Below are 26,863 nucleotides of genomic sequence, written 5' to 3' on the forward strand. Positions count from 1 at the left end.
CCCACCTATGTTGCCAGGCATGGGGGAACTAAGATACCACCAGGTATATATAGTTAATGCATGGAATGATTGTGTTGTATGGTTTTAATGTGGGGTTTCAGATGTGATGTTTTTAATATTAGATTTGTTATATTGTATTATTTGTTGTGAGCTGCTCCGAGTCAACGGAGAGGGGCGGCATACAAATCTAATAAATAATAATAATAATAATAATAATAATAATAATTATTATTATTATTATTATTATTATTATTATTATTATTATTATTATTATTATTATTATTATGTCAATACAACACAGCAAACGAGATCACTATGCTGGATTTCGTATTTCATCACCAGTCAGGTGCTTCCCAAGCACCTAAGACTGCGTGATGTAGCGGCAAATTATGTTTGCTGATCCCAGTAAAGCGGCCTTTTGCAATTGACAGATGGAGATTTTGTCAATTCTGATGGTTTTCAAATGTCCACTGAAATCCTTTGGCACTGCGCCCAGCATGCCAAGTACCACTGGGACCACTTTCACTGGCTTATGCTAGAGTCGTTGCAGCTCGATTTTTAGATCTTCGTATTTCACTAATTTTTCTAGCTGCTTCTCCTCAATTCTGCTGTCCCCTGGGATTGCGATGTCGATGATCCATACTTTCTTTTTTCTGCACAATCAGGATGTCTGGTGTGTTATGCTTCAGAATTCGGTCAGTCTGAAGTCGGAAGTCCCACAGTAGTTTTGCTTGCTCATTTTCGACCACTTTTTTGGGCTTATGATCCCATAGGTTCTTTGCTACTGGGAAATGGTAGTTCCGGCACAGGTTCCAGTGGATCATCTGTGCCACAGCATTTCACACATCATCATCATCATCATCATCATCATCATCATCATCATCATCATCATTATTATTATTATTATTATTATTATAGAAGACCAGTGTGGGTGCAGCCAGATATCTCAGACAGTGAAGCCGAATCACAGGCAGAGGAAGGCAGTGAGAAGGAAGAGACAGACAGGGGAATGGGTGCAGTTAGCCCCCAAGCTAGACTAGGGTCATCAGACTCAAAAGGGGAAGATGTCATGAATCCCCATGTGCGCAGGATCTTGGGAAGGCAGGAACAGCTGCGCAAGCGTAGAAACAGATAACGGAGTGCAGCTGTTCAGAGTTTAATTACGCTGCTGAAACCCTGATAAAAAAGGGAGGGTTAGAGTGCATTTATCATTGGCGTTTTGGAAGAAAAAAGATTGTGCAGTGTGGTTTGCATTCTGTTTTGGTTTTCTGTGAACTCTGGGACACTCATGCAGGACAAGGCTATGCGGATTTGATTGTGGAACTCTGTCTTTATGGACTCATAAATCACTCCTTGGCTCTGGCACAAGCCTAAGTGTGTCAGGTGAACTTTTGTGTGAGTAATTCTAACCTTTTGGGACTCGTAAAACAGTAATTGGTCTTGCATTCAAGCAGGCTTCTAGCCTTTGTACATAAAAGAGACTTTCTTGACTCAACTGTCGTGTTTGACTTAATTCTGGGCTCATGGGTGGCTAATTGCAATAGCCAGGCACAATAAAAGGCAAGGCTCACAAGAGGGCATAAATACTGCTCTCTCTCTCTCTCTTAACTCCGTGTGTTTAGCTGCCTAGGACCGAATACCCATCAATAATGTGGTGGTCCTATTCGTCAATAAACATCTTTCCAATCAGCCTTCATGTTTCCAGTGTCTTTCTCCCCACTTGGAAATGAACCAAGATGGCTATTTCTTCCATTTTAAAATCTGCATAGGTAAATCTTCTCCAATCGGTCTGCCTCCAGATATATTGGGTATTCACTGACTTCATGATATGGAAAGGACTGCTCTTTAGACTCTGAAACAAGTCAAATATGAAATACAGGTAGTCCTAGATTTACAACAATTCATTTAGTGGCCATTCGAAGTTACAATGGCATGGAAAAAAGTGACTTATGACCATTTTTCACACTTATAACCATTGCGGCATCCCCATGGTCAAGTGATCAAAATTCAGATGCTTGGAAACTGGATGAAATTTATCAAAGCAATAGTATCCTGATATTGTGGTCCCATTTCCTGTTACAAGGAAGGTCAATGGGGAAGCCAGATTCACTTATCAACTGTTTTACTGAATTACAACTGCAGAGATTCATTTAACAACTATGGCAAGAATGGCCGTAAAATGGGGCAAAACTCACTTAACAACTATCTCACTTAGTAACTGAAATGTAGGGAGTCAATTGTGGTCATAAATTGAAGATTACCAGTAATGGTTTAAAAAAATAAATAAATAAAATAAAATAAAATAAAATGAAATGAAATGAAATGAAATAAATAAAATAATAAAATATAAAATAAAATAAAATAAAATAAAAAATAAAATAAAATAAATAAAATAATAAAATAAAATAAAATAAAATAAAATATAAAATAATAAAATAAAATAATAAAATAAAATAATAAAATAAAATAAGTTATATACTTATGATTCATGCTGACTGATGGACATTTGAAAACTGGAAAAGAGATCAATCTCCATATCTATCCAAAAATCTAACTGCCTGTCATTGGATCATTTGATAAGATTTTTTTTCCAAAATTGCATAATGGAGCAAAGTAGCCTATATAGAAAGTATAATAACTAAGTCTTCATATCAGTGAAAGAGAAATATAATGTCACGCAGCAATAGACCTTGCAGAAAACAATAACAATTTAGGATGGAAATGGTTAATGGTTAAGCGGCCATCAGTGCTTTCCAAGATTTGGCACTGATGCATTTAAAGATATGGGAAAATATGCAAGAATAAGGGAAAGCAAAGGACCACGAAGGCAATAAGCCAGGAGTTTGCAAGAGTGGGGCAAGGAAAATGGGTGATTGTCTCAGAAATGCAGGAGTTGATTAAGAGCGTGTCATCATCAGGACTGTCTATATCAAAATGCTTTTGGATAAGAGTTCAGAGTCTAAGCATTTAAGTGAACATTGCAAGAAGATGGAGAGAGTTCATAATTTTAACTGCTAGATTTGCCACCGGGTCTTTCACTAGCCAATGTTAGCCAAAGTTTCTTACTAACTTTTTTCTCCTTGTAAAGAAAATCAGAATAATGTGTTGTGGCTGCGTTTTGTACAGTAGACAAAAGGGGAAGAGGCTGATGGGGCCAGTCAAGGATATATGGCGCCTCAGGCTATATTGACTGATGGCATCAGATGCAAAAAATTGTATTTTTGGAACATTTTGGAAGGAAGGGTGGCTTTAGTGACCTTCAGGCTACAGTCAACTGCCTACTTGGCTTTAGCTTGAAGTCTATCATGATGATGGATGATACACAGACACATATATCTATTTATTGCTTGTGTCAACATATAATTTTGGGCTTTATCAAACCAACCAAATGCATGCTTGCATACAACAATGATAATAATGTGATATAAAATTTAAAATGCCTAGAAATCTATGTTATAAATAAAACAATTCCCCCAAATTTGACCAACTTGCTTTATTAAAGCCTTCTTTCTGGACTGTCAGTTTTTTTTAAAAAAGGTTAGATGTTGGTAAACAGCGCATATCAGCAATGGTGCAAACCAGGGGTTTATCTTTCCAATACTGTATGTTTATGTTAGTTGGGGGAAAGATCAGAAGCAACGTGAGGAAATATTATTTTACTGAAAGAGTATTAGATTCTTGGAACAAACTTCCAGCAGACGTGGTTGGTAAATCCACAGTAACTGAATTTAAACATGCCTGGGATAAACATATATCCATCCTAAGATAAAATACAGGAAATAGTTTAAGGGCAGACTGGATGGACCATGAGGTCTTTTTCTGCCGTCAATCTTCTATGTTTCCATGTTAGCCATTCCCCATGCAGAGTTCTAAGAATCCTGATAAATGCCAAATGTAAGTAAGAAGAGAAATGATTTAAACACAATCTTTATACGTAAGCTATATTACAAATCCTATGGATTTCAGCCCCAAATATGGCAACAGTTAGAATAATACCAAACCGTGTGAATTGATATTCCAATAGGATGGACGTAGTTTCTAACCTATCAGACATTCACTGAATAAATACTGTTCTCATATTTAAAGAGCAGGATTTTCTCATTTTAAGATTGAGGGCAATTTCCAATTGTAAAATCAACTTTCTCTTAATTTACAAGTATGGGACATATATTCTTCTATCAGTTTAATATTTTCTTGTTTCTGGACATAACTTTCACCCCACAGAAGCCATCTGAAAAACTATTGCTGAGCTGTGATGGAAAAAAATATTAAGTACTTGGGGAACAATTATATTAACATATTTAATTATCTTTAAAATTAATCCAAATCTAGCTCTTGACTTCCTCCACTGCTTTCCTATTGTTCTTCTTTTTGAAATACGATTCCTAATATGTTAGTCCCTAGTGTATCCCTTTTCCATCCAAACTCTTGTTTTAGTGTTTTAAGGATAATTGATTAAAACAGTGCACCTGGAATCAACTTACCTTTACACAGGAGTAAATGACCGAAACAAACACTAGTGTGGTCAATATCACAAAACAGGATAGGTAAAACGCCAGCATGAACACTGAGCTGAAACCAGAAAACAAAGTCAGGTGGGTCTACAGCTTGCATTATCCATAAACCATACTAAATCTCTATTCTTATCCTAGATCAGCATAAGGTGGGTGGGTTACAATCAGTTAAATAGCACAGGAGATACATTACGGACTAAAAATAAAAAATAGATAAAAATACAAAAAATTAAAACATATTTAAACAGGAAGTATATGTATACATGTATATCTTAAAAGGTAGCTAAAAGGAGCGGTGGGAACATTAGAAGAGTAAGGAAGCATAAATAGTTCAGATTACATAGTACTCTAATTGGCAAACTAGATGCCCATTAAGTTTAATTGATGGCACAGGTCATCATCCAATGAATTTTTAGCATTGCTGTGCAGAGCCTGGCAACAATGTATGTAAGCAGCAGGGAGGTGTGGAATTGTCCTCTGTGCCTTTGGCATTTATGCAGTAATGGTAAGATGAGACTAGTATGGATAACTCTATAACAGTGATTTATTTATTTATTTATTGGACTTTTATGCCGTCCCTCTCTGAGGACTCGGGGCGGCTTACAACATATAAAAACAGTACAACATCATAATCCAATTAATTTTAAAACAGTTAATCTAAACCCCTAATAATATTAAAACCAGTCGTAATGTAACATACATTACATTCGTTTGGCCAGGGGCTAGGGTCTAATGGCCCCAAGCCTTATAGCATAGATGAGCCTTCAGACTCTTGTAGAAGGCGAGGATGGTGGGGGACAGTATGGATCTCCAGAGGGAGATGATTCCAGAGGGCCGGAGCCAGGGGTGGGCAGCAGGCAGGATGGGGTGGAACATAATTCCACCAGTGGAAATGAAGATGCGGTTGCAGGTCCAGCTGATCGGCAGCTGTCACTTCCTGGATTACTGGTCTTGGCTCGGCTCTCCTTTTCTTCCTTGCTGCTGCTCCTGCATCTGCGCTCCTTGCTTTTTTCCTCTTTCCTCCTTCCTGGCCTCAGACAAGCTTCCCTCTCTCCTGTCTGGCTCGCCTCCAGCCTCACGCAGCCACCTCTTGCCTGAGGTGCAAGCAGAAGGCACGGGTGGAAGCAGCTCTTGCAGCATTTATGCTTCTGGTAGCACCCGTTCGCCTAGCTACCCAGCCTGAGGTGGGGGGGCAATCCAGGAAGGAGAGCGTGGGAAACACGAAGCAAATTGTTACCCCAATGAGTGACACTAGTAAGGTTGTAAGTCAAGGACTTAACAGTTCTCTTGAACGATGATGATCGTTCAAGCCACTCCCACCTGATCACATGGCCGGCAAGCCACTCCTACCCAGTCACATGACCATTAAGCCACACCCACAAAATAAGCACACCCACAGTGTGGCAGTAAAATTTTTGGCTGCCCATTACTGGCCGGAGCCCCCACAGAGAAGGCTCTTCCCTTAGGCTTCATTCCCACCCCATCTGGGGCCGATGAGAGGTTAAATTTCCCGGTTTTCTGACCACTTTTCCATTTCCAGAACTTGTCAGAACCTGCTGGATTTCACCCCTGACCTATCCCCACAATTGCCTTCCTCTGGTATTCTCAATTTCCTTGAGATACGAATAGCAACTTTATAATTTAGGTAATAACTCCACATTCAACACAGCTTCTCTAGCACATCTCAGATAGGTGCAGCAAATTTCAGTTTAGAAGAGAAAGAAAGGGGATTTGATCCAAAGAGATGAGAAGGTAAAGACTTTCACACAAATTCCATAATGTAATTAAGAGAATGGGAAAACTCATTTGCTGGATTTCTTAATCAGCAAGAATCTGGTTGGGAACGTCAATACCATTCTCCTTGGCATTTTATATAAACTTTCCATTTCAGAGGTATCTGAAGCAAGAAGCAAACCAGGGTATGAAGTCCTTCAGTAACTATAATGACCCATAAGCCTCAGCAGTTTGATAAATGGCAGGGGATACTAAAGATAATAATTCAACCACACATTTTGAGGCAAGAAAGTTGCCTTTATATATCCCATTAGACAATGTTTCATTGCAATATCTTGCAGGTATCATGTACAAATTCTTTATAGCACACGCAATATTGGGTAAGCTGTCAATATTCCTATGTCTCCATATTCCTCCTTGTCTCCCTACTCTGAAAAAAATTCCTATAGAAAGTCAAAAAGACACCAGAGCAAACGTGGTTGTGTACCACCAGGAATTCTGCTGCCTTCAGAGGCATTTCTAATGACCATTGGAGCTAAAGTATATTTAGAATTTTATTTTAGAGTTATCTGCCATTTCAGTTTTGAACACCATTACCATATATGAGTGTACATTTTATCTTGACAATTTTTCTGACTTATTATGTATAAAATCCACAACCCAAGCAGCCTTGCATTCCTTCTGCCATACAACCTCATCCATAATTCAGCTACAGTGATTATCAAGCTCAGGAACATTAAGGCTAACCTCCTGGAAAGCCAGCAGGGTTTCAAACTCTTTTTAAACTACAAAGAGCATTTCCACTTGCTAATTTATTCACCACTTTTCTGGCATTCCTGCTGATTATAATGGAATGATCACTGCAAAATTTGCAAAAAAAAAAATTAATTAAAAAAACCCCCACTAAATTTCAAAGCCCCTTTCAAAGCATAGTCCGTGCTGTAAAGCATCTATTCCACCTATCAGTTGAGCAACACAGTCAATCTTATAATTTTTTGGGGTGCTGAATTTTGTGCCCCCCATCCCCTCCTTTTTCCTTCAATACTTAGAGAATATCAGAGTTTCTAAAAACAACATTTTATGTTGCATCTGACCTGATATTTTAGGGCTGAAATATTGCTTGCAAGAAAAACCATAAAACCAGGAGTTTCCCCCTAAGAATATAAAACTGACAAGAGGGGAAATGTAGGTTAAAAAAAATATTTCTGAAAAACTGTACTTTATTGGACAGAGACTCTTCATCTAAACTTACAAAAAATGATAAAGTTGTTGCTCTCATCTGCTTTTAGAGACCTTTTGTATTAATTTAATGATTGTACATCAATTTTGGGCAGTGTATCTCATAAAACGTAAAAAAAAATGTACTGATGCAGTTCTAACTCTTGATATCTTTTTTTAGGAAACTGTGGGTTATAGTGGGTTTTTGAAGTAGGTTGCCATTGCCTCCTACCTAGGGCTGAGAGAGAATGGCTGGCTCAAGACAATCTAAAGCGGGACTGAACTCCCAGTCTCCCAGTTTATAACCTACTTTCTTAACTACTTCACCAAACTGGTTCTTAATTATCATGATTACTTCCATTCCTTTAATATTTTCCTTCATCTAGACTAAAATCATAGGTTGTAGGTAACTTTTGTAGGGTATGCCTTCTTCTGAGATATTTTTCAACATCTGAGTACTAATCAGGTCAAAGTTGACAAAGATTCTATAATAATAATGATAATAATAATAACAACAACAACAGTAATAATAAGTAAACAATTAGTAAAAATTAGTAAGCTAGAGAAATTAGTAAAATACGAAGATCTAAAAATCGAGCTGCAACGACTCTGGCATAAGCCAGTGAAAGTGATCCCAGTGGTACTTGGCACGCTGGGCGCAGTGCCAAAGGATCTCAGTGGACATTTAGAAAACATTGGAATTGACAAAATCTCCATCTGTCAATTGCAAAAGGCCACTTTACTGGGATCGGCAAACATAATTCGCTGCTACATCACGCAGTCCTAGGTGCTTGGGAAGTGCCCGACTGGTGATGAAATACGAAATCCAGCATAGTGATCTCATTTGCTGTGTTGTATTGACATAATAATAATAATAATAATAATAATAATAATAATAATAATAATAATAATAATATTTGTATGCCACCCCTCTCTGAAGATTATCCCTCACCATGAACATTTTTCTTCATTTCTGATCTTACTTTCCTACGCCCTAGCTTAAAAAGGCCAGATAAAGCAGATCACTATAGAGGTGGCTTGTGCATGTTCACAAATTCATGACTTCCTGTTTTCAGAATCCCTTCTTTGCTTTCCAGTTCGAAGTATAAAACATCCAGTAGTGGGTTCTGCCAGTATGGCTAATTGTGTGCAGCTCTGCGGCTCTGGTGCGCAAGAGCAGATTCTAGGGCAATTTTGCTTCCTGCACCTGTGCAGGTAGCAAAATCTCGCAAGTGGACACAAGTGCACGTGTTTCGGTCAAGTTTTTTGCTTCCATGCATGCTTCCACGCAAAAAACTTTGCCGAAACACACACACACATGCATTCCTGTGTGAGATTTTGCTAACTCCACAGGTGCAGGAAGCAAAATTGCGCTCGAACCCGCGCTCACATGCCAGAGCCACAAAACTGCACGCAATTAGCCATACCGGCAGGAATCCACTACTGAAAACATCCCTATTATTTATAGCAGTTCTAGCCAACCTGAAATTCTCAAGATTATTATTTATTTATTTATACGATTTTTATGCTGCCCTTCTCCTTAGATTCAGGGCGGCTTACAACATGTTAGCAATAGCACTTTTTAACAGAACCAGCATAATGCCCCCACAATCCGGGTCCTCATTTTACCCACCTTGGAAGGATGGAAGGCTGAGTCAACCTTGAGCCGGTGATGAGATTTGAACCGCTGACCTTCAGATCTACAGTCAGCTTCAGTGGCCTGCAGTACAGCACTCTACCTGCTGCGCCACGCCGGCTCATTTCCTTGCCTACAGTTGAAGTGACTAACCAATGGCTTCTTCTGCCACATGTATTCAAAATATGGAGATTAATGTACACAGGTGGCTTCTTGAGAATGTATCTTGCATCTTGCATAGTTAATAGGACTGAAACTATTATAAACAGCAGTTGAGCAAAAATTCCAAAGTTCTATTTTTAAAAAGTCTTTGTATCAATTAAACATTTCCAAATGGAAAGATTCATAAATATTCTACCTATCTGTCATCTATTTCCAATTATTATAATTTGTTTATAATTCTTGTTTTAAAATGAAAGCTTCATAGATAGATAGATGATATGTAGGTAGATAGATAGATAGATAGATAGATAGATAGATAGATAGATAGATAGATAGATAGATAGAATGATGAGATACTGTGCTGTTCATTTTGGACAATTGTGTCATCATTTAGTACAAAAGGCAATGGACATTTCAAGAACCATAAAAAAGGCTTAAGTGCGACCAGTTGCAATCTGATCTTGCTTTAGTGCAATAAAAGCAAACACAAACAAACAGTAGATAGATATTAATAAGCAAATGCACAAAGATCTACTTACTGTGGCACTATTGTGATCTGAACAAAGCAAATGAAGAGGAAGACTAGGGACGCACAAGCCACATATGCACCAAATCGATCATCCACTTGTTTGGAATACTGCAATGAAAAAAACCATTCCATTTTTTAAAAAATTCTGAAAACTCCAATTCATAGGCAACAATTTATGATCTACTAGATGTTGTTGAATCCCAGTCCCACCATCTGTAATGGATCAATAGTCAAGATGTTATAAAATGTAATCTAGCAATTTTATGAGAGCCACTAGTTGCCTTTTATTACAAGCCCTTCTTAGCAAACTTGGCTTGCTGTATTGACTGAGCTATAAGGTTCCCTAGACATTGACAAAAGATTGAAAGCTGGGATTTCTGAAACAATCATCTTTATAGATATCGCAACTGCTTGGAAAGAAGGTAAAAGATAATAAGCCAGTTATATTTAATGCAAGGCCACCTCTTTCAAAAACTTTTTGAACATTACCTTTACTGAAAAGAGACTATTCTCAACATAAACTTGTTGCCAATATGAAAAAGTAATTTTTTTCTCATTGCTGAGGCAAATTCTAAAAAAATAATGATAATCTTTGAATGGTCTAAAAAAAAAGTGAAAATAACAAACCCAATTCCTGAAACCTTTCTACCTAAACCATGTGGAAGGTCAACATGATCAGATTTCCAGGTGAGGTTCTATGGCAGACTACTTACATCCAAAATTGCAGAGATGGCAATTTGCAGTGCAAATTGTGAACAGTGCCCCCTGTGATTTTTGCCTTGCAAATGTCTTTCTGGATAAAAGAGAAACAAATACCTTTTTTCACATTCCTGCACCATTCGGCATTTGGCTATGTACTTTGGGATGAACACCCTTCAAATGGTGTGGGAGTATGAACAGATTTCCAGAAAAAAAATTGCTGACTATAGGATTCAGGTGACCCCGAGGGCACAGATAAACCTCTACGTGGCTTCAATGACTCAGAAAGAAGGTTAACAACTAGACGACAGTAAGGAATATAAATTCATCCATTCTCAATATAAATTCATCATTCAGTCAGAACTGGAGAAGTTTGAATAAGAAGCGAAACATCTTCATGCAAGTCCAGTAGCCTTCTGAACATTATGTTAGAATATTAGAATATTGAAAGTACCTGTATTGTATAGATATAAACATCCTGTAGCCAAAAATGCCTTTTATGGGTTTTAGCACAAAAGCATTTTATAGGGGGGAAAACATGGGAAATTATTTTTATACATGATCCCTGCTGCGAAACAACTATATACCTAAAAATAGAAAGATTCCAAAATATCCAAAATATCCACAATGGAAGAATGGTTGATGAAAATAATGGAACAGAGATGGCAAAATTGTTTGTTTAGGGAAAGATCAGTGGTGGCCTCCTACAGGTACAGTCAGGTACACAGTACTGGTAGAAAGATTTTGGTCAGGTACACAGTACCGATTTTTTTTCTTTTTTCCCCTTCTGGGGTATGGGTATGTTTTTCCTATCACAGTAGATGAGGTTGAATGTGTATAATTTTAGAAGAGCTGTGCGTGCGTGTGTCTACATACACTTTATATAGTAGATAATACAGGAGTGGGCTACTGCCCGAATAGGGGAGAATGCAGTGGGGTAGCGAAAATGGAGCTCCACCCCAGAACACCCAATTTGCACTGAAAGATGTTGAAACAAAATGCATAAGCCACAGCCACAGTGTGGTAGTGAAAATTTTGGTAGCCCATCACTGGGAAAGATCAATTATCAGATTTATTAGTTATTAGAAACTCCATTTGGACTTTTTGCTGAAAAAAGGAAAAAAAGGTTTTATTATTAGAAAGGGTAGATTATAGAAAGGAAAATTCTACATCTGCAGACAGAGAAAGTAAAATATAAATATACTTATGACTTCTGTTAAGAAGACTGGACCGACTTCTTTTTTTCTTTTTCCTTCCTTTCTTAATTTCTTTTTCACTTTTCTTTTCTCTATTTCTCTTATCTTTAACTTAAAGATTGTATTTTGTTTTTATTTTGTGAGAAAACCTATTTAATAATACATACAATCCATACATACACGTACATATAGGCATGTAGCTCATGACAGCTAAGAATTGTTATTCAGTATACATTATTATTATTATTATTATTATTATTATTATTATTATTATTATTATTATTTATTGGATTTATATGCTGCCCCTCTCCGAAAACTCGGGGCGGCTAACAGCAATCATAAACAGTGTACAATAATAATCCAATACTAAAAGCGAATTAAAAACCCCTTAATATAAAAAAACCCCAAACATACATACAAACATACCATGCATAAAATTGTAAAGGCCTAGGGGGAGAAGGAATCTTAATTCCCCCATGCCTGGTGGCAGAGGTGGGTTTTAAGTAGCTTACGAAAGGCAAGGAGGGTGGGGGCAATTCTAATCTCTGGGGGGAGTTGGGGCCGCCACAGAGAAGGCTCTTCCCCTGGATCCTGCCAAGCGGCATTGTTTAGTTGAAGGGACCCGGAGAAGACCCACTCTGTGGGACCTAACTGGTCGCTGGGATTGGTGCGGCAGAAGGCGGTCCCTGAGGTAATCTGGTCCGATGCCATGAAGGGCTTTATAGGTCATAACCAACACTTTGAATTGTGACCGGAAACTGATCGGCAACCAATGCAGACTGCGGAGTGTTGGTGTGACATGGGCATATTTACATGCCTAAAATGTTGAACTGTCCCAATTTTTATCACTTACACTTTTCCATCCATTTGTCTACTGAAAATGGGGGCTTGGGGGGGCAATCAACATGTTGTATTATTGAAGTAAAACTGTGTTTTCAAATGGAAACTTTCCATTAGGTACCTCTTCTGGATATTCATATGAAATTTTACACAGAACTATGATGAAGCACACAAATTTTCTGCCCTGATGTCTGGATGCCCCTGCTAGTGAATTTAACAGGCCGATACATCCTTATGGAAGTTTACCTTTTTCTCCAAATCAAGTTCCCTGAACGTTAACAGAAACTTGCGAACATGCTCTGAACGTAACCGGTCAATACTTCTTGCATCAATTGCACGACCCAGAAACTCATCCACCTCATCTTCTGGATTCATGTTTTCCTGGATATTTCTGGAACAACAGAATAAAGTAGAAGTGGTGTTTACACAAATTAAAGTTACCTAAAATTGTTACTTAAAGACGAATGGACTAGAACTGTCTAGAACCCATACCTGTTATCTTGTATATGTTTGACAAACAAATGAACAAATAAATAATAATAGATGCAAGATCCCACTCTCAGGAACATCTCTGCTACAATTCTTTGGCTCCTTTTTCCACAGCAGACACAAGGTGCCTAATTCACCCAGGAGGCTGACAAAAATGTGGTGGAAATATTTATAAGTATGTTAAATAATTTAGCCTCTCACTCCTTTATTCAAACTTTCCTTCTCTTGAGTTCTCTTTTGGACTCGTCATTCTAAAACTGACAATGGAGGTAGCAACATCATTCCCCACCCCCTAGGTCTGCCTCTTGAGCAAGTGGGAGAAAGATAGAATACTTGACTTATAATGGCAAATGGAACCAGAATGTCTGTCACAAAGCATCACTACATCACTTAGCAATGACACTTTGGCACACTTAGTTGTCATTCCAACCAAATTCTTAGGTGAGGCAACTTCCTGCTGCCTTCCCACAAAGAGATCAGTGGGGAAGATGGCAGGAAGATCCATCCAGGGGAATGTGAGTAGACAGCACAACCCAAGTAGAGAGGGGGTGGGGGAGAGAGCATGGGGCAGGGTGACTTATCAGAGTGACTTGTAACTTCCCTGCCTGCTTTCCACTTGATTGTTTGCAGAAGTCACCAGCGATAGCGAATATTGCAAATGGCAATCATGTAATGGTGGGGTGCGGCAATCAGTCATAGGTGCCAGCTGGTTTTCAAATGCCCAGCTTGCAATTAAGTGACCTTGAGATGCTGAGATGGCTAGAAAATCAAGGATTGGTCATAAGCAGCATTCATTCAGTACCATCGTAACTTTGAACAGTTGCTGAATGAATGGTCATAAGTCCAGGGCTACCAGTGCAATGAAACTTCACCCTCTTCAGCCATATCTTCCTTCAGGATAGTATAAATCAGTGGTTCTCAACCCAGGGGTCGGGACCTCTTTGGGGGGTGGGTGTCAAATGACCATTTTACAGGGTTGCCTAAGATCATGGGAAAAGACAAATTTCCCATGGTGTTAGAAACTAAGGCTTCTATTCTGGTGCCTTGGAATGTATCTTTACAATCCAACCAATCAGGCGTTTACATTGGGGGTGTCCCTCTGACCTTCCTGCCAATCAGCTTAAAGCTCTGTTGGGAGAATTGGCACTAGACTTATGGTTGGGGGTCACCACAACATGAGGAACTGTATTAAGGGGTCACTGCATTAAGTTGAAAACCACTGCATAAATTGTAAAGTACAGAAGCAGATCAAGGCACTCCAGTACTCATGCACACCTCAATCATCTAATTAAAGATTTCTAAAACTATTTTTATTCTGAAGATATATTTTGTCAGAAAGGACAAAGAGTTTTGTAGCCTACATTCATCACTGGTTTGGAAGTAATGGAAGATATTAAAAGGCATATCCACGGCATACCAAACAGAATTTAAAATATTCTGCCTTAACCTTCTGAGAAACCTCTAAAAGATATTTTATTCCTAAAAAGGTGGTAATTTAGTATAAACCACAAGATATTTTAATAAATAGTAGTCTGGTCCAGTTCTTCAATTATTCACTGTAGATTTTCAGAGCCAATGTAACACTCATTACATTTCCTTTGGCATTGTCACAATTTTTTTAAAAAACCACTAACAAATATATTTAATTAGGCAGTCAATCGTCTGATTATTTTGGAGTTCTCTGTCTCTCTGCCATTCTTCGCCCATGCTAGATAACTGGTCTCCGAAATTTGCCAGCTGTCATTGTAAATTTAGTTGGCACACATAATATAGGCAACATGTTCTTTGTTTATTAAAATCAGTCTTATTTTCATAAATATGGATGATGTAGGTTTACAGACAAGTAATCCCAGGTAGAGATTATCCTGGGTAACATAAAAATAAAATATACTTTATTTTTTATTAAGCAAGAATTTTAATTAAAATAAAAAATATTGTTCATGTCAAAAGATGAACATTAGAAAGATTTTTGGTCTAAAAACACTGAATTGGATTCAATGCAGAAACAGACTCTCATTTTGGAATGCAGGGGATTGCAATAGGAAGGGAAATCTAAAAATATCACTTTTTTTGTCCTTTCTGCCAACAGAATTGGTCTATTCAATCAGACACCTTCTGCAATCCAAAGGAACCGTTCCATCTGTGAATGTAAGACCCTAGTTTTAAGCCAAGTTCTTTTTTCGAAACAGAAGAGACTGATACATGAGGGGAGTCTAAATTGGCATCAATCCCAATTCATCAAATTTTTAGAGAAATATGCCTTGTTAATGGTAAATTAGCCACAGAAGGGTATGCTTCTGAAAATGTTTCCTAATTAAACTTCCTGCAGTGTTAGTTACCCTACTATTTACATACCTTTTAGCATGAAACTAAAACAAATGGGGAATTATGAAGGGTAGGGATAAACTGATTTTTTTAATTATTAAAAATGTGTTCAAAACATATTAAAATGAATACATAATGCTAACATTATATTTACCCTGAATAAACACTTCTCTCTTGAATACCATAATTTTGAACACTTCAATGTGATAGTCAAGAGCTTGTTTGCTATATGGGTTAAAACACCAGAAACCAGAGTCCCACTTCAGTTACAAAGTAGAGCTGGGTAACCTGGGGCCAGTCCCTTTCTCTCAGTCCTAGAAAGAAGGCAAGGGCAAAAAAAAATATAGCCAAGAAAAATGGACAGATATTGCCTGTGTAATCAACAGGAATCAAACTGACTCAAAGGCATAAAATATAATATTATTGTCTTCTTTCATAAATTAAAGTGATTATCTTATGCAATACATCTCTATAGTTCCTTAGGTGAATTGTGACTCCTTTTTTCCTCTATGGGTAAGAGAGTGCATATATTCTCTTATAATATTTCATAATTATTCAACCAGTGGTTTTCAAACCTATGCAACAATAAAATGACGATTCATTTTGGATTCTAGGTTTTTCCGGTATGTCTTTCCAATTATAATTTTGTAGGAATACCGAGGATAGTTTAGCTTTAGGGATTTGACCAAAAATTCATCGAGGTGAGTATCACGAAAATTAAAGTCTGTTAGGACCTTAACTCCAGAGGTCAATGGATAGAAGCCTTAATCATTTTTTTTATAACAAGAGATTTATTTTAAAAACAGAGATAAAACAAATAAAAGACTGTTTCAAGGGACAGGAGAACATATACTTCTTACATCATGGAGGTTGAGAGAGAAAGAGAAAGAGGAAGTAAAACGACACGAGGGGAGAATCCAGTAAGACACACTAGTTAACTGTTTCATTACTAGTTAACTGTTTCATTACTAAATGTCTCTGAGGGGCTGTCAATATACAGCGTGACAGCGAGACAGGCTGGAAAAAGTGAAGCTCCGATGAGCTTTGTGAAAAAAACAGCCTGACAAACCAGCCTTGGCCCAGAACTATCCTGAAGGAATGGTGAAAAAGGAGAGACATCTTGGATGACCCAGAAGAGCGGGCAAGTTTCTCAAGCGGTCAGAGACAACTCTTTGGATCGGCAGTGGGGGTGGCAGCTATTATTAAATGACCGCTTCCAAGCTGGGGCAACTGGACCAAGTGTTTGTGCAGGAGAGGTGAATGGACAAAGTGCTGTGACCAGGTGAGAAAAAGACCAACTCACAGGTAAAAGCAATACTTCAATTTGGATTTTAAAAGAATTTCCCTAAGCTGAAATAGTGGCTAATTGGCACTTTGGAGCTGTCAAAGTGGGAGAGTGGAAACTAAAGCCTAAGAAGATCCCTTTCATTTTGGATACAATTTTAAATTGGAGAAATAAAAATAATAGGAAGAAGAAATTGGTGAAAAAGAAAGCCTTTTGTTTTTTGTGGATGTAAATTAATTATTGGATTTTTTGGCAATCAGATGGAAGCATATTGTGAATTGTACAGTGCCTTCCACTGGTGAGAGGAAAATATTGTAACAACTTGTGGATTATAAAAGAGAAAATACAGCTGTCTGACCTTCAGCTGTAAGAAGATAAGAGGAAAGCCTGAGAAATTTTAGGCAATGTTCTGCTTTGCCCAGACTGTTTGATTTTGTTTTCTCATGGTGGCGGAAGATAATAAACTTTGTAATTGGGTCAAATTGGATTATTATTTGAACTGGAGTTAAAGGAAATGGAATAAAATTAAAAGAAAAAGACTATATATACCTTTGAAATTAGTGTGATATAAGAAACATAAATTGGCAACATGGAAGATTGGATGTATGAAGGATTATTTGTCATGTTAAAAACTGTGGATAAATTTGTAAAAGGTGATAAAAAATTAGAAACTGGATCAGAACCGGAAATAGTAGAAGAGTCAGAAACTTTGTTGGAAGATTTTGAGAGAAAACAGAAGAGACAGTGGTTAAGAGAAATAAGGAACAAGAAAATAATACAATAGAAGAAGAGATGGATTATAAAAAATTGAATGATTTCACTGGGATTTACAGTGGCAAGGGAAAAGTTGAAAGAGGAGAAAAGTATCTTAAAAAGAATCTACCAAAGGGTAAAAAGCAAATTGGTGGGAAGGGATAAGAGAAAGCTGAGAGGAACCACATGAATAATAAATTTTAAAAAGAAAAAAAAGTCTCAAGAGAAAAGCTATAAGACACATAAGAATAAGGAAAGAAAGTTAAAGGAATGGGGTAAAAGGAGAGATTTAGCAAGGAGTGGCATTTTGGAAGGACTAAAGGAAAATAAGTAAACACAGGTGGGGAGGGGAAGAAGAACAAAAATAAGATCCATACTAAAGGATTTAAGAAAACTATTAATATTGTTAATGGTGAATAGTTGAATAATTGGAAGATTTATTGTAAAATGGTTTTGTACTAATTAAGATACATTTAAGGACAAAACAGAACTAATAGAAAAAGTGGCTTGAGGAATTTGCCGTAGTTAAATGGAATGTTAATTAAATTAAGAAGTTTTTAAATATAAGATTTGAGGAAAAAGATGAATACTGAATAGAGTCAAAGAGAAAGATGATGTGAAAGAAATTGAATTAAATAAAATACAGAGAGAAGATGTAATATAGAAATACAGAAAATATGAGAAATATATGCAGTAAATAATATAATTAATTGATGTGAGTGAAAGTGACCAGAAATTTGGGTGATTAGTAAATTATGTATGTAATAAAAAGAAAATAAGTCAAGATAAGGAAAGATATATAAAATTATGGGTTGGAACTGAAATGGAAAGATAATGAAACTGATTTAAAAATTATCAAATGTGACACAGACAACACTTTGTATTGTTTGTTGGAAAAATAAAAAACTTTTGTAAAAAAGAAGAAGACATTTTTACTTTCAAATCTCTTTAGGTTTTCTCTTCCAAACTACATAGCCAAAAATTAAAAGGAAAAAAAAAGGATGCTGATGTCTTCTGATGCAAATATATCCTTTGACATTCATGGAAATTGGTATCTTGACAGAAAAAAACAATAAGAAAGGAAGATATATTCATTTAATGTTTTTTATCACCTATATTCCCATATTCATATAAATCTAGGAGCTGGTGAACTATACTTTCTTCTCTTCTACTTTGATTAGAAATAGCCAATTTAATACAAGCTCAGCACTGCCTCCAATAAATTACATTTTATAGGTGAATCTAAAAACTATTATACAAAGTGAAAACTCCAAATTTTAAATTTCCAAGATCTAGTAGGCATTTTCCGCAGCCTTTTTTTATTATTATTTATTATTATTATTATTATTATTATTATTATTATTATTATTATTATTTATTGGATTTGTATGCTGCCCCTCTCCGCAGACTCGGGGCGGCTAACAACAATGATTAAAAAAACCAGCATGTAGCAATCCAATTAATAAAACAACTAAAAACCCTTATAGTAAAACCAAACATACACACAAACATACCATGCATAACTTGTAATGGCCTAGGGGGAAAGAATATCTTAACTCCCCCATGCTTGGCAATAAAGGTGGGTCTTGAGTAATTTGTGAAAGACAAGGAGGGTGGGGGCCGTTCTAATCTCTGGGGGGAGTTGATTCCAGAGGGCCGGGGCCGCCACAGAGAAGGCTCTTCCCCCGGGGCCCGCCGAACGACATTGTTTGGTCGACAGGACCCGGAGAAGGCCAACTCTGTGGGACCTTATCGGCCGCTGGGATTTGTGCAGTAGAAGGCGGTTCTGGATGTATTCTGGCCCAATGCCATGTAGGGCTTTAAAGGTCATTACCAACACTTTGAATTGTGACCGGAAACCGATCGGCAGCCAGTGCAGGCCACGGAGTGTTGAAGAAACGTGGGCGAATCTTGGAAGCCCCACGATGGCTCTTGCGGCTGCATTCTGCACGATCTGAAGTTTCCGAACACTTTTCATATATATATGGATATACAGAAATGAGTTAAAGGGTTCCTATATCTTTCCTACTCCATCATCCATTTTTGTGCAATTTGAAATGGACCTAAGAGACTAGATGTGTCACAAAGGAGGGATGGAATTAAAGAAACTGCTTGAGATATAGCTTCTAAGTATGTAAAATTACTTAATTACCACCATCCATGCCAGTTTTTTTGAAAACCAAAACCACCTTTTTAAAATCAAGATTTATTGAACAAATCTATCTATCTATCTATCTATCTATCTATCTATCTATCTATCTATCTACCTACCTACCTACCTACCTACCTACCTACCTATGTATAAAAGCAAAAATCACTCATACATTAATTATGAAATTTCCAGAACTGTAAAGCCTACAAACTTGAAATTTGCCACATACAGTGGTACCTCTACTTAAGAACTTTTCTAGATAAGAACCAGGTGTTCAAGATTTTTTTTGCCTCTTCTTAAGAACGATTTTCTACTTAAGAACCCAAGCCCGGAAAAATTTCCCAGGAAATTTGAGAGTGGCACGAAGGCCCGGCCAGTTTCCTACCATTCCCCCTTTAATCCCGGCCATCTTGGGCTTTTCTGGGCTGCCAGAGGAGCCTTTCAGTGGCACTTAAGGAGCTTTGTCAGTCCAGAGCGAACAAAGTATTTTACTTTCTTTGGGTGCTGGGAGAGGGAATAAACCTCTGCCAGCGCCCAGAGAAAAGAAATGCTCCCTTCGCTCTGGGCAGTCCCTCTTTTTTTTTAAGCCTTAAAGTTTTGGATTTTTTTTATTCACCTCACCTTACCTTCTTCCTTCAGCAGCGGCTGTCCCCCCACCTCCCATCCAAATTCTGAGCTTTTATTTCTTTCCTAATGGGTTTGCACACATTATTTGCTTTTACATTGATTCCTATGTGAAAAATTGCTTTGACTTACAAACTTTTCTACTTAAGAACCTGGTCATGGAACAAATTAAGTTCTTAAGTAGGGGTACCACTGTATATTCCTCTTGCCTTCTAGGTGCTCACTAAGAAAGGATTTTTAAAAATGACCATTGGAGCACGAGTATTTCCTACTCATTCCTCCCAACCTGAAAAGAAATCTGATCCAAATGCAAAACACAAGCAGAGGATTTTCAGTTTCGCTTTTGCTTTCACAGCAGCAAGCAGCTTTACTACAGAACAGTTGAGCTAAGCCACACAGACTCCTTCCTGCCTTCTTCTTGCTCACACAGCAAATACTGTTTGAGTTTCCAAACACCCCTCAACTCTCTCACACACTAATAGGATGCTAGCCAGATGAATACTGATAGATTCTGGTAGGCAGAGCTAGATGTTTTTCCCCGTATTTTCCTCCTCAGTTCAGCCAAAAACCAATTAAAGGGAAAAGAGGCAAAAAAAATGCAGGAAAAGATTTACAGATGCGATTAGAAAACCACACGAGTAAGGGAAGCTGCCTGTTTCTCCCATGGCAAGTTCTATGTGGCATGCTCCAGAGTCAGTTCACCTGACAGCCTGGTCATCCTCCAGCCAGAGAGCAAAACCAGGAATGTTGTTTACAGGGAGATCCTGAGCGATTCATCTGAAGAACAAACTGAAAGTCTATACTATGCAAATAATGTCTTCATCTGTAACAGAAGCTAGCTTACCATCTCTAATGAAATAACACAGTCCCTTTTTTAACCACTCATTAATTTTCAAGCTTTAAGTGTCAATATATCAAGCCCATCACACAGAGAAGCATGTGTATTTAGCTAGTGCTATATAGGTCTAGTTTAATGTGTTTTTTTTAAATGACTAAGTCATAGTATTTGCAAGCTAGTACTTTTTCCAAGACAAATTCTGCACCACTACCCTTCAGCCATCCTCATTTTATAAAAAACATTTCAAATTATCAGCCTTTATTTTTTTGGTATATTTCAGATAAATTAAAAATCTATGATTAATTATTAAAGCTTTCATTAAAGAATAAAATATAAAATCTGTGGCAGGGTGATATGATGTATTCTAACCTCTAACAAGTATTTATGGAGAAAAATTACGGGAAAGAAAAGATCCAAAATAAGATAGTACTCTATTTTGCACAGTGACAAACTTCACACATTTGAATAAAAAAGAATAATTAATGTTCCTTTTTCTTACTTGTCTTTTGGATCTTCAAAACCCTGAAAAGAAGAGAGAGAAATGCTAATTAGCCAAACAAAATGACAGTGAATACATTAGAGTTAATGCAAAACCACTTAGGGGACATCCATTTGTAACATCATGCTGATAAGTGTCTTGCCAAGAGTATGGAGCATTATCTATTCCAGGTCAGGGTCCCGAACATTTTGCAAACTTCAACTTAATGGAACAGAGTTGCTATCTCAGTCAGTCGCTGTGTGCAACATCTGCAGTTATTCTAAAAGGATCTTCTTTTCTCAGAAACACGATGCTTCCTCTTTTTTTCTCTACATAGTTAACATTTATGTGTCTAGTATTAAATAGATAGTGCACAGATGATCCCTTTAAAAAACCTCTGATGTAATCACTAGCATGTCAGTCAACACACACTGGTTGTATCTGGTTTATGTACTTAAGACAAGAAAGTGTAATTGTGGTACACACAGCTAGGTGACAGCATCTCTCTAACATTTGTTTATCTCAAAAAACGATAAAAACCTTGTAAGTATTTTGACAAGAAACTACTAAGAATTCCTAGAATGATAGATTGGAGAATAAGGGTGTGTGTGTGTGTGTGTCTCAGAAGAACACAATGGTAATTCATTTCCATCAGTTTGCAAAAAAAAAAAATCATGTGCAAGTCATTCCGAATTAAACTTGAATACTCGGAGACATTATTAACCATGTTAACAATTATATAATCATGAATGTACAGAAAAAATATTAATACCTATAATACAATAGAATGGTTGAGATCATGTATTCTTAATTTTGAGCTAAGGGAATCCAGTCTCATATATTTAAAACTGCAATGGACAATTTTCCTTCAGGAAAGTGTTGCCCATGTTTTTATTGCACAAGGAATCGGTGCAGTTTCTAGAGGTATGAAAGGATAAATCGACAATTTTCTCAAAGTGCCTTCCAAAACAAATACCTTGGTTTTTTTTAAATAAAAGATATCTGTACATGTTTTGCTGATTGGTTTCTGAACTTAAAAAGTTTGAAGTTTTTAATTACCTTTTCCAATATTGGACTGCCAATGTTATAATCAGCTGCAAATTCTCTATATTCTGAAATTTGTCTGATTTTTTTTTCATTATCTATGTTCCAAAGAATTTATTTTTAAAGTGGGATGGGGAACTTATGTTGAACTCCCATAGTCACTTAAATAATGATGGCTAAGACTGCTAGAGATTGAACAGCTGTAAGGCAAATATTTCCTTTTGCCTCCTTTGTAGATTTTCATGGAAACAAAGAAAATCAGGAAAGGTGTGGGTTTTTTTAAAAGATAATTTTAACAAGATACTCTCAAAAAATCAGGTTGTTGAGCAGAACACTTTGGGGAAGGAAAACTGAATTTAGAACACTGTTAGATTCCTTTGTTTAAGAAGAATCATGATGTTTCTCCTATTCTAAAAGCAAACACTCATTGTATATTGTGCAAATCAGTTTATTGGGTGCAGCAAACCAGGTGCATATCTGACTAGGCTTTAAATTTGTAGATAAACATCCAAAAGTTCTAGGCTCTAAGTTACATTGGAAACAGCCTATGCTCGTCCATTAAAAGATATCAGTAATCCTTTTTAAGCATCTGGGTCCCCTTCATTATCCAGAACTTAAATGGATACTAACATATACACTGGTACCTCATGATACGAACCCCTCGTCTTACGAACCCTCATCTTACGAACAACGCGAGATACGAACCCGGGGTTCAGAAAATTTTTGCCTCTTCTTACGAACTTTTTTCTTCTTACGAACCTGTCGCCGCCGCCGAGAAGCCCCACTGCCCAGCTGTCGCTTTTTGAAACAGCTGGGGGGCTTCCCAGCATCCTCCTGAACCCGAACGCCAAACCCGAACTTCCGGGTTTGGCGTTAGGGAGGCCGCCGAGAAGCCCCCCCGGCTGTTTTAAAAGGTGACAGCCGGGCGGCGGGGCTTCCCAGCAGCCTCCCGAACACCGAACCCAGAAGTTTGGCAAAAGTTCGGGTTTGGGAGGCCGCTGGGAAGCCCCCCGGCTGTTTTAAAAGGTGACAGCTGGGCAGCAGGGCTTCCCAGTGGCCTCCCGAACCCGAACTTTTGCCAAACTTCCAGGTTCACCATTCGGGAGGCTGCTGGGAAGTTCCACCGCCCGGCTGTCACCTTTTAAAACGGCCGGGGGGCTTCTCGGCGGCCTCCTGAACGCTAAACCCGGAAGTTCAGGTTTGGCGTTCGGGTTCAGGAGGAAGCTGGGAAGCACCCCCGGCTGTTTCAAAAGGTGACAGCCAGGTGGCGGCGGTTTCTTGCGGGTTTTTTTTCGTTGCACGGATTAATTAAAAGTTTCATCTTATGAACTTTTCGTCTTACGAACCTCCCCCTGGAACCAATTAGGTTCGTAAGACGAGGTATTACCTGTAGAATACTAATTGTCAAAAATGCCAGAGAATCCTGTTCTCTATGATATTGAAATGCGGTTTGGTTATTTTCAGCCTATAGTCTTTCATTTAATATATAATTATCACTTTTTGCTAAAGCGGATATTAGTTTTTTGCAAGTATTTTGGAGTAAACATTTTGTATATTCTGTACTGGTAAGTCTGAGAGGAATTTCTATTCCTTTCTAAATTCTAAATGGAATCAGTGTTAGAAGTAATTAAAACTTTTGCATCATGTGCAAAAAGAAATGCAATTACAAAATGTTTACAACATTCAGCTAGATCATATAGCATTTCATACCTGCAAAAGGTTAATTACATAATTGGTATTTCCCTCCTGCATATCTGCTTTTAAAATTAAATCTGTTGCAAGATACACCGGATACATATCCTGTAAAATTGTTTTCTAACCAAATTTGAAAGATGCATTATTAAAAGGAAAATCAATTTATTGGGCAAAGCTTTTGTTAATGCATAGTTAATATGCCAAACAAAATGGACTTTAGGCAAAATAATTGCATTTCATAACCAGTAAAGGCTCTTGTAAAGCATTTTAAATTGAACAGACATTTCTCTTTTAAAGGCTTTATGGACATATATCACCTTGATTATGGACAATTCTGATATACAAGGAATAAGCTGTGGATTTACTCTCTAATGATGACAAAGAATAATATATATTATTTTGTGAATTGGGGCTTCAGAAGATAGTTCTAACAATGATTCCTGATATCCATAAGCATATTACATGCTTTCAAAATCAAACAAGAAGTTATTACCTATAAAGGCCTAGCTTATGGCTAAAGTATGTCTAGCAAATCCCCACAACAGCTAAAAGGATTAAACACCATTTTCTCTTTAATTTGGATAATTTTCTCTATCTTTATGAGGAACTGATCTATAAGTTATGATCTGTGTAGTATCAGCTACAGGGCAAGATACACATATAGTGGGTGCTTGCCTCTTTTATGTTTTTTCACGGTACCCTGTTAAAGTTTCTTCTGATGCGTTCTTTCTAAATATGACTATTCAAATCGTGAATCACACGCTTGATGCAATTTACATCTCAGAGAGTATTTCATGCAGTGAATCTAAATAAGTCCCTTTCAGTTTTAGTCACTCATTTGTAAAAAGGTGTGACAAGCGAGAACTAGTGTAGTTGTAGCAATTTCTAAGCTTCAATCTTTAATTTTCACGATGCAACTCATTTGAGCATAAGGACAGAGATATTCTACGTACACTGTACACGGGGGAATCACCAGAAGCTCTTTCTGGCAACTTGCAACAATGCATAAGGATTAGAACTTTTATCAAAATAAAAAAATAAATATTTTTTAAAACCATGAATGGAGTAATAAAACAAAAATTACTTTCACGGGTAAGGAAAACAGGAGAAACAGAGTAGTAAGGAAATTGAGGAATGCATACGTACACTTAATATTGATTTGCCAACAATGGCAGCAATATTCCATAGAGCTGAACATCCTTACCATTCTTTTCATCTCTTTAGAAACTTGACTGGTGCTTAAGTGATTATAAAAAGAGCGATCTACTCCCCAGTGTGGCGGATTGTGACCAATGGAATTAGTACGTTGGCGATTCATTTTGGCTATTGTTGCTTTCTCATCTTTCTAGAAAAAGGAATTGAGATAAAGAATTAAATTTTCAACCATTATATTGTAGAGGTGAAATTCAACAAATGTACAGGGATTAATATGGGGAAAACGTTTAAATTTTGCTTCCCAATTTGTCTTTAATCGCTGCCACCGCTATAATAGCCAATTAATATTATTTTTTGTTGTTATAATAGCCAATTAATATTATTTTTTGTTGTTGTTAATTTTGCTTTGCTAGATATTCCTTCATTTATGTCTTGGAAGATATTGGGGTTTTTGTTTTGTTTTTGCCATAATTACATTGCTATTTTTATCATTATTAATTATTTTAACAACTTTCTTGGGGGATGTCCAAAGCATTTTCAGTTTGCAAAGGACTGTTCCAAGTTCAAACCACCTTTGTTTCAGTCAAAATCAGGCCATGAAAAGGTTGCCACAGCCAGCTTGAAATAGGGCACTTCAAGCTCAAAATGTTTTCAATGTAAAATATCTTATGAATTCCTATCCTTTTCTACTATGCTAGAAAAACATGTCTGCATGAGGGGAAGACTAGAAAGACTGTAAGTACAGAAAGAGGACAGCAGGCAAAGAATTAAAGCAAACTTTTCCTTTCTTCGCTGTGCAAAAGTGTTAAAGCCACTTCATGTTTAAAATAAAACTTAAATAAATACATAGTTAATTCTTAGTTTGCACTATATAATATACACAATACTTGGATTAATTGTGGTGTACAACATATTCTTTACATTTTTAGAGAACAGATTTTTCACTTATTTCATAAAAACAGTTGCATTTGACATTAGCATCTTCGGGCCTCCGTTCTATACCCAACTCCTGTAATAAGAGCCGGGGTGGCGCAGCAGCTAGAGTGCTGTACTGCAGGCCACTGAAGGTGACTGTAGATCTGTAGGTCAGCAGTTCAAATCTCATCACTGGCTCAAGGTTGACTCAGCCTTCCATCCTTCCGAGGTGAATAAAATGAGGGCCCGGATTGTGGGGGCAATATGCTGGCTCTGTTAAAAAGTGCTATTGCTAACATGTTGTAAGCCGCCCTGAGTCTAAAGAGAAGGGCGGCATAAAAATCGAATAAATAAATAAATGTTTAAATGTATTACCCATGGTTCTCTACTTCAAGGTACACATACATTTGCCATGGCTGGTTACAGCAGGATTCATGGGAAAGGTCATCTAAATCAGCACAGAACTACTTCTAGATTTTGAGATACACAGCTTGGAAACTTTTTCTTAGAGTAGAGTTTCTTAGTCAAAGATACTCAGGCAAATGGAAAACTCAATATAATGCAGACTAATCCATAATGGTA

General features: G+C 37.3%; 1 protein-coding gene across 1 annotated transcript in view; it reads right to left on the minus strand.

The window, feature by feature from the left end:
• The window catches only part of ADCY5 (adenylate cyclase 5), a 92,586-nt gene that overhangs the window by 30,361 nt on the left and 35,362 nt on the right, over positions 1–26,863 (minus strand). The window contains exons 7-11 of the mRNA XM_070730324.1: positions 25,416–25,556; positions 21,494–21,516; positions 12,775–12,919; positions 9,804–9,901; positions 4,485–4,572 (exon numbers count right to left, since the gene is read on the minus strand). Of these exons, the coding sequence (XP_070586425.1) occupies positions 4,485–4,572; positions 9,804–9,901; positions 12,775–12,919; positions 21,494–21,516; positions 25,416–25,556 (495 nt within the window). The remainder of the gene's footprint in view (positions 1–4,484; positions 4,573–9,803; positions 9,902–12,774; positions 12,920–21,493; positions 21,517–25,415; positions 25,557–26,863) is intronic.

Source organism: Erythrolamprus reginae, chromosome 1, assembly GCF_031021105.1.
Source record: "Erythrolamprus reginae isolate rEryReg1 chromosome 1, rEryReg1.hap1, whole genome shotgun sequence".
Classification (NCBI taxonomy): domain Eukaryota; kingdom Metazoa; phylum Chordata; class Lepidosauria; order Squamata; family Dipsadidae; genus Erythrolamprus; species Erythrolamprus reginae.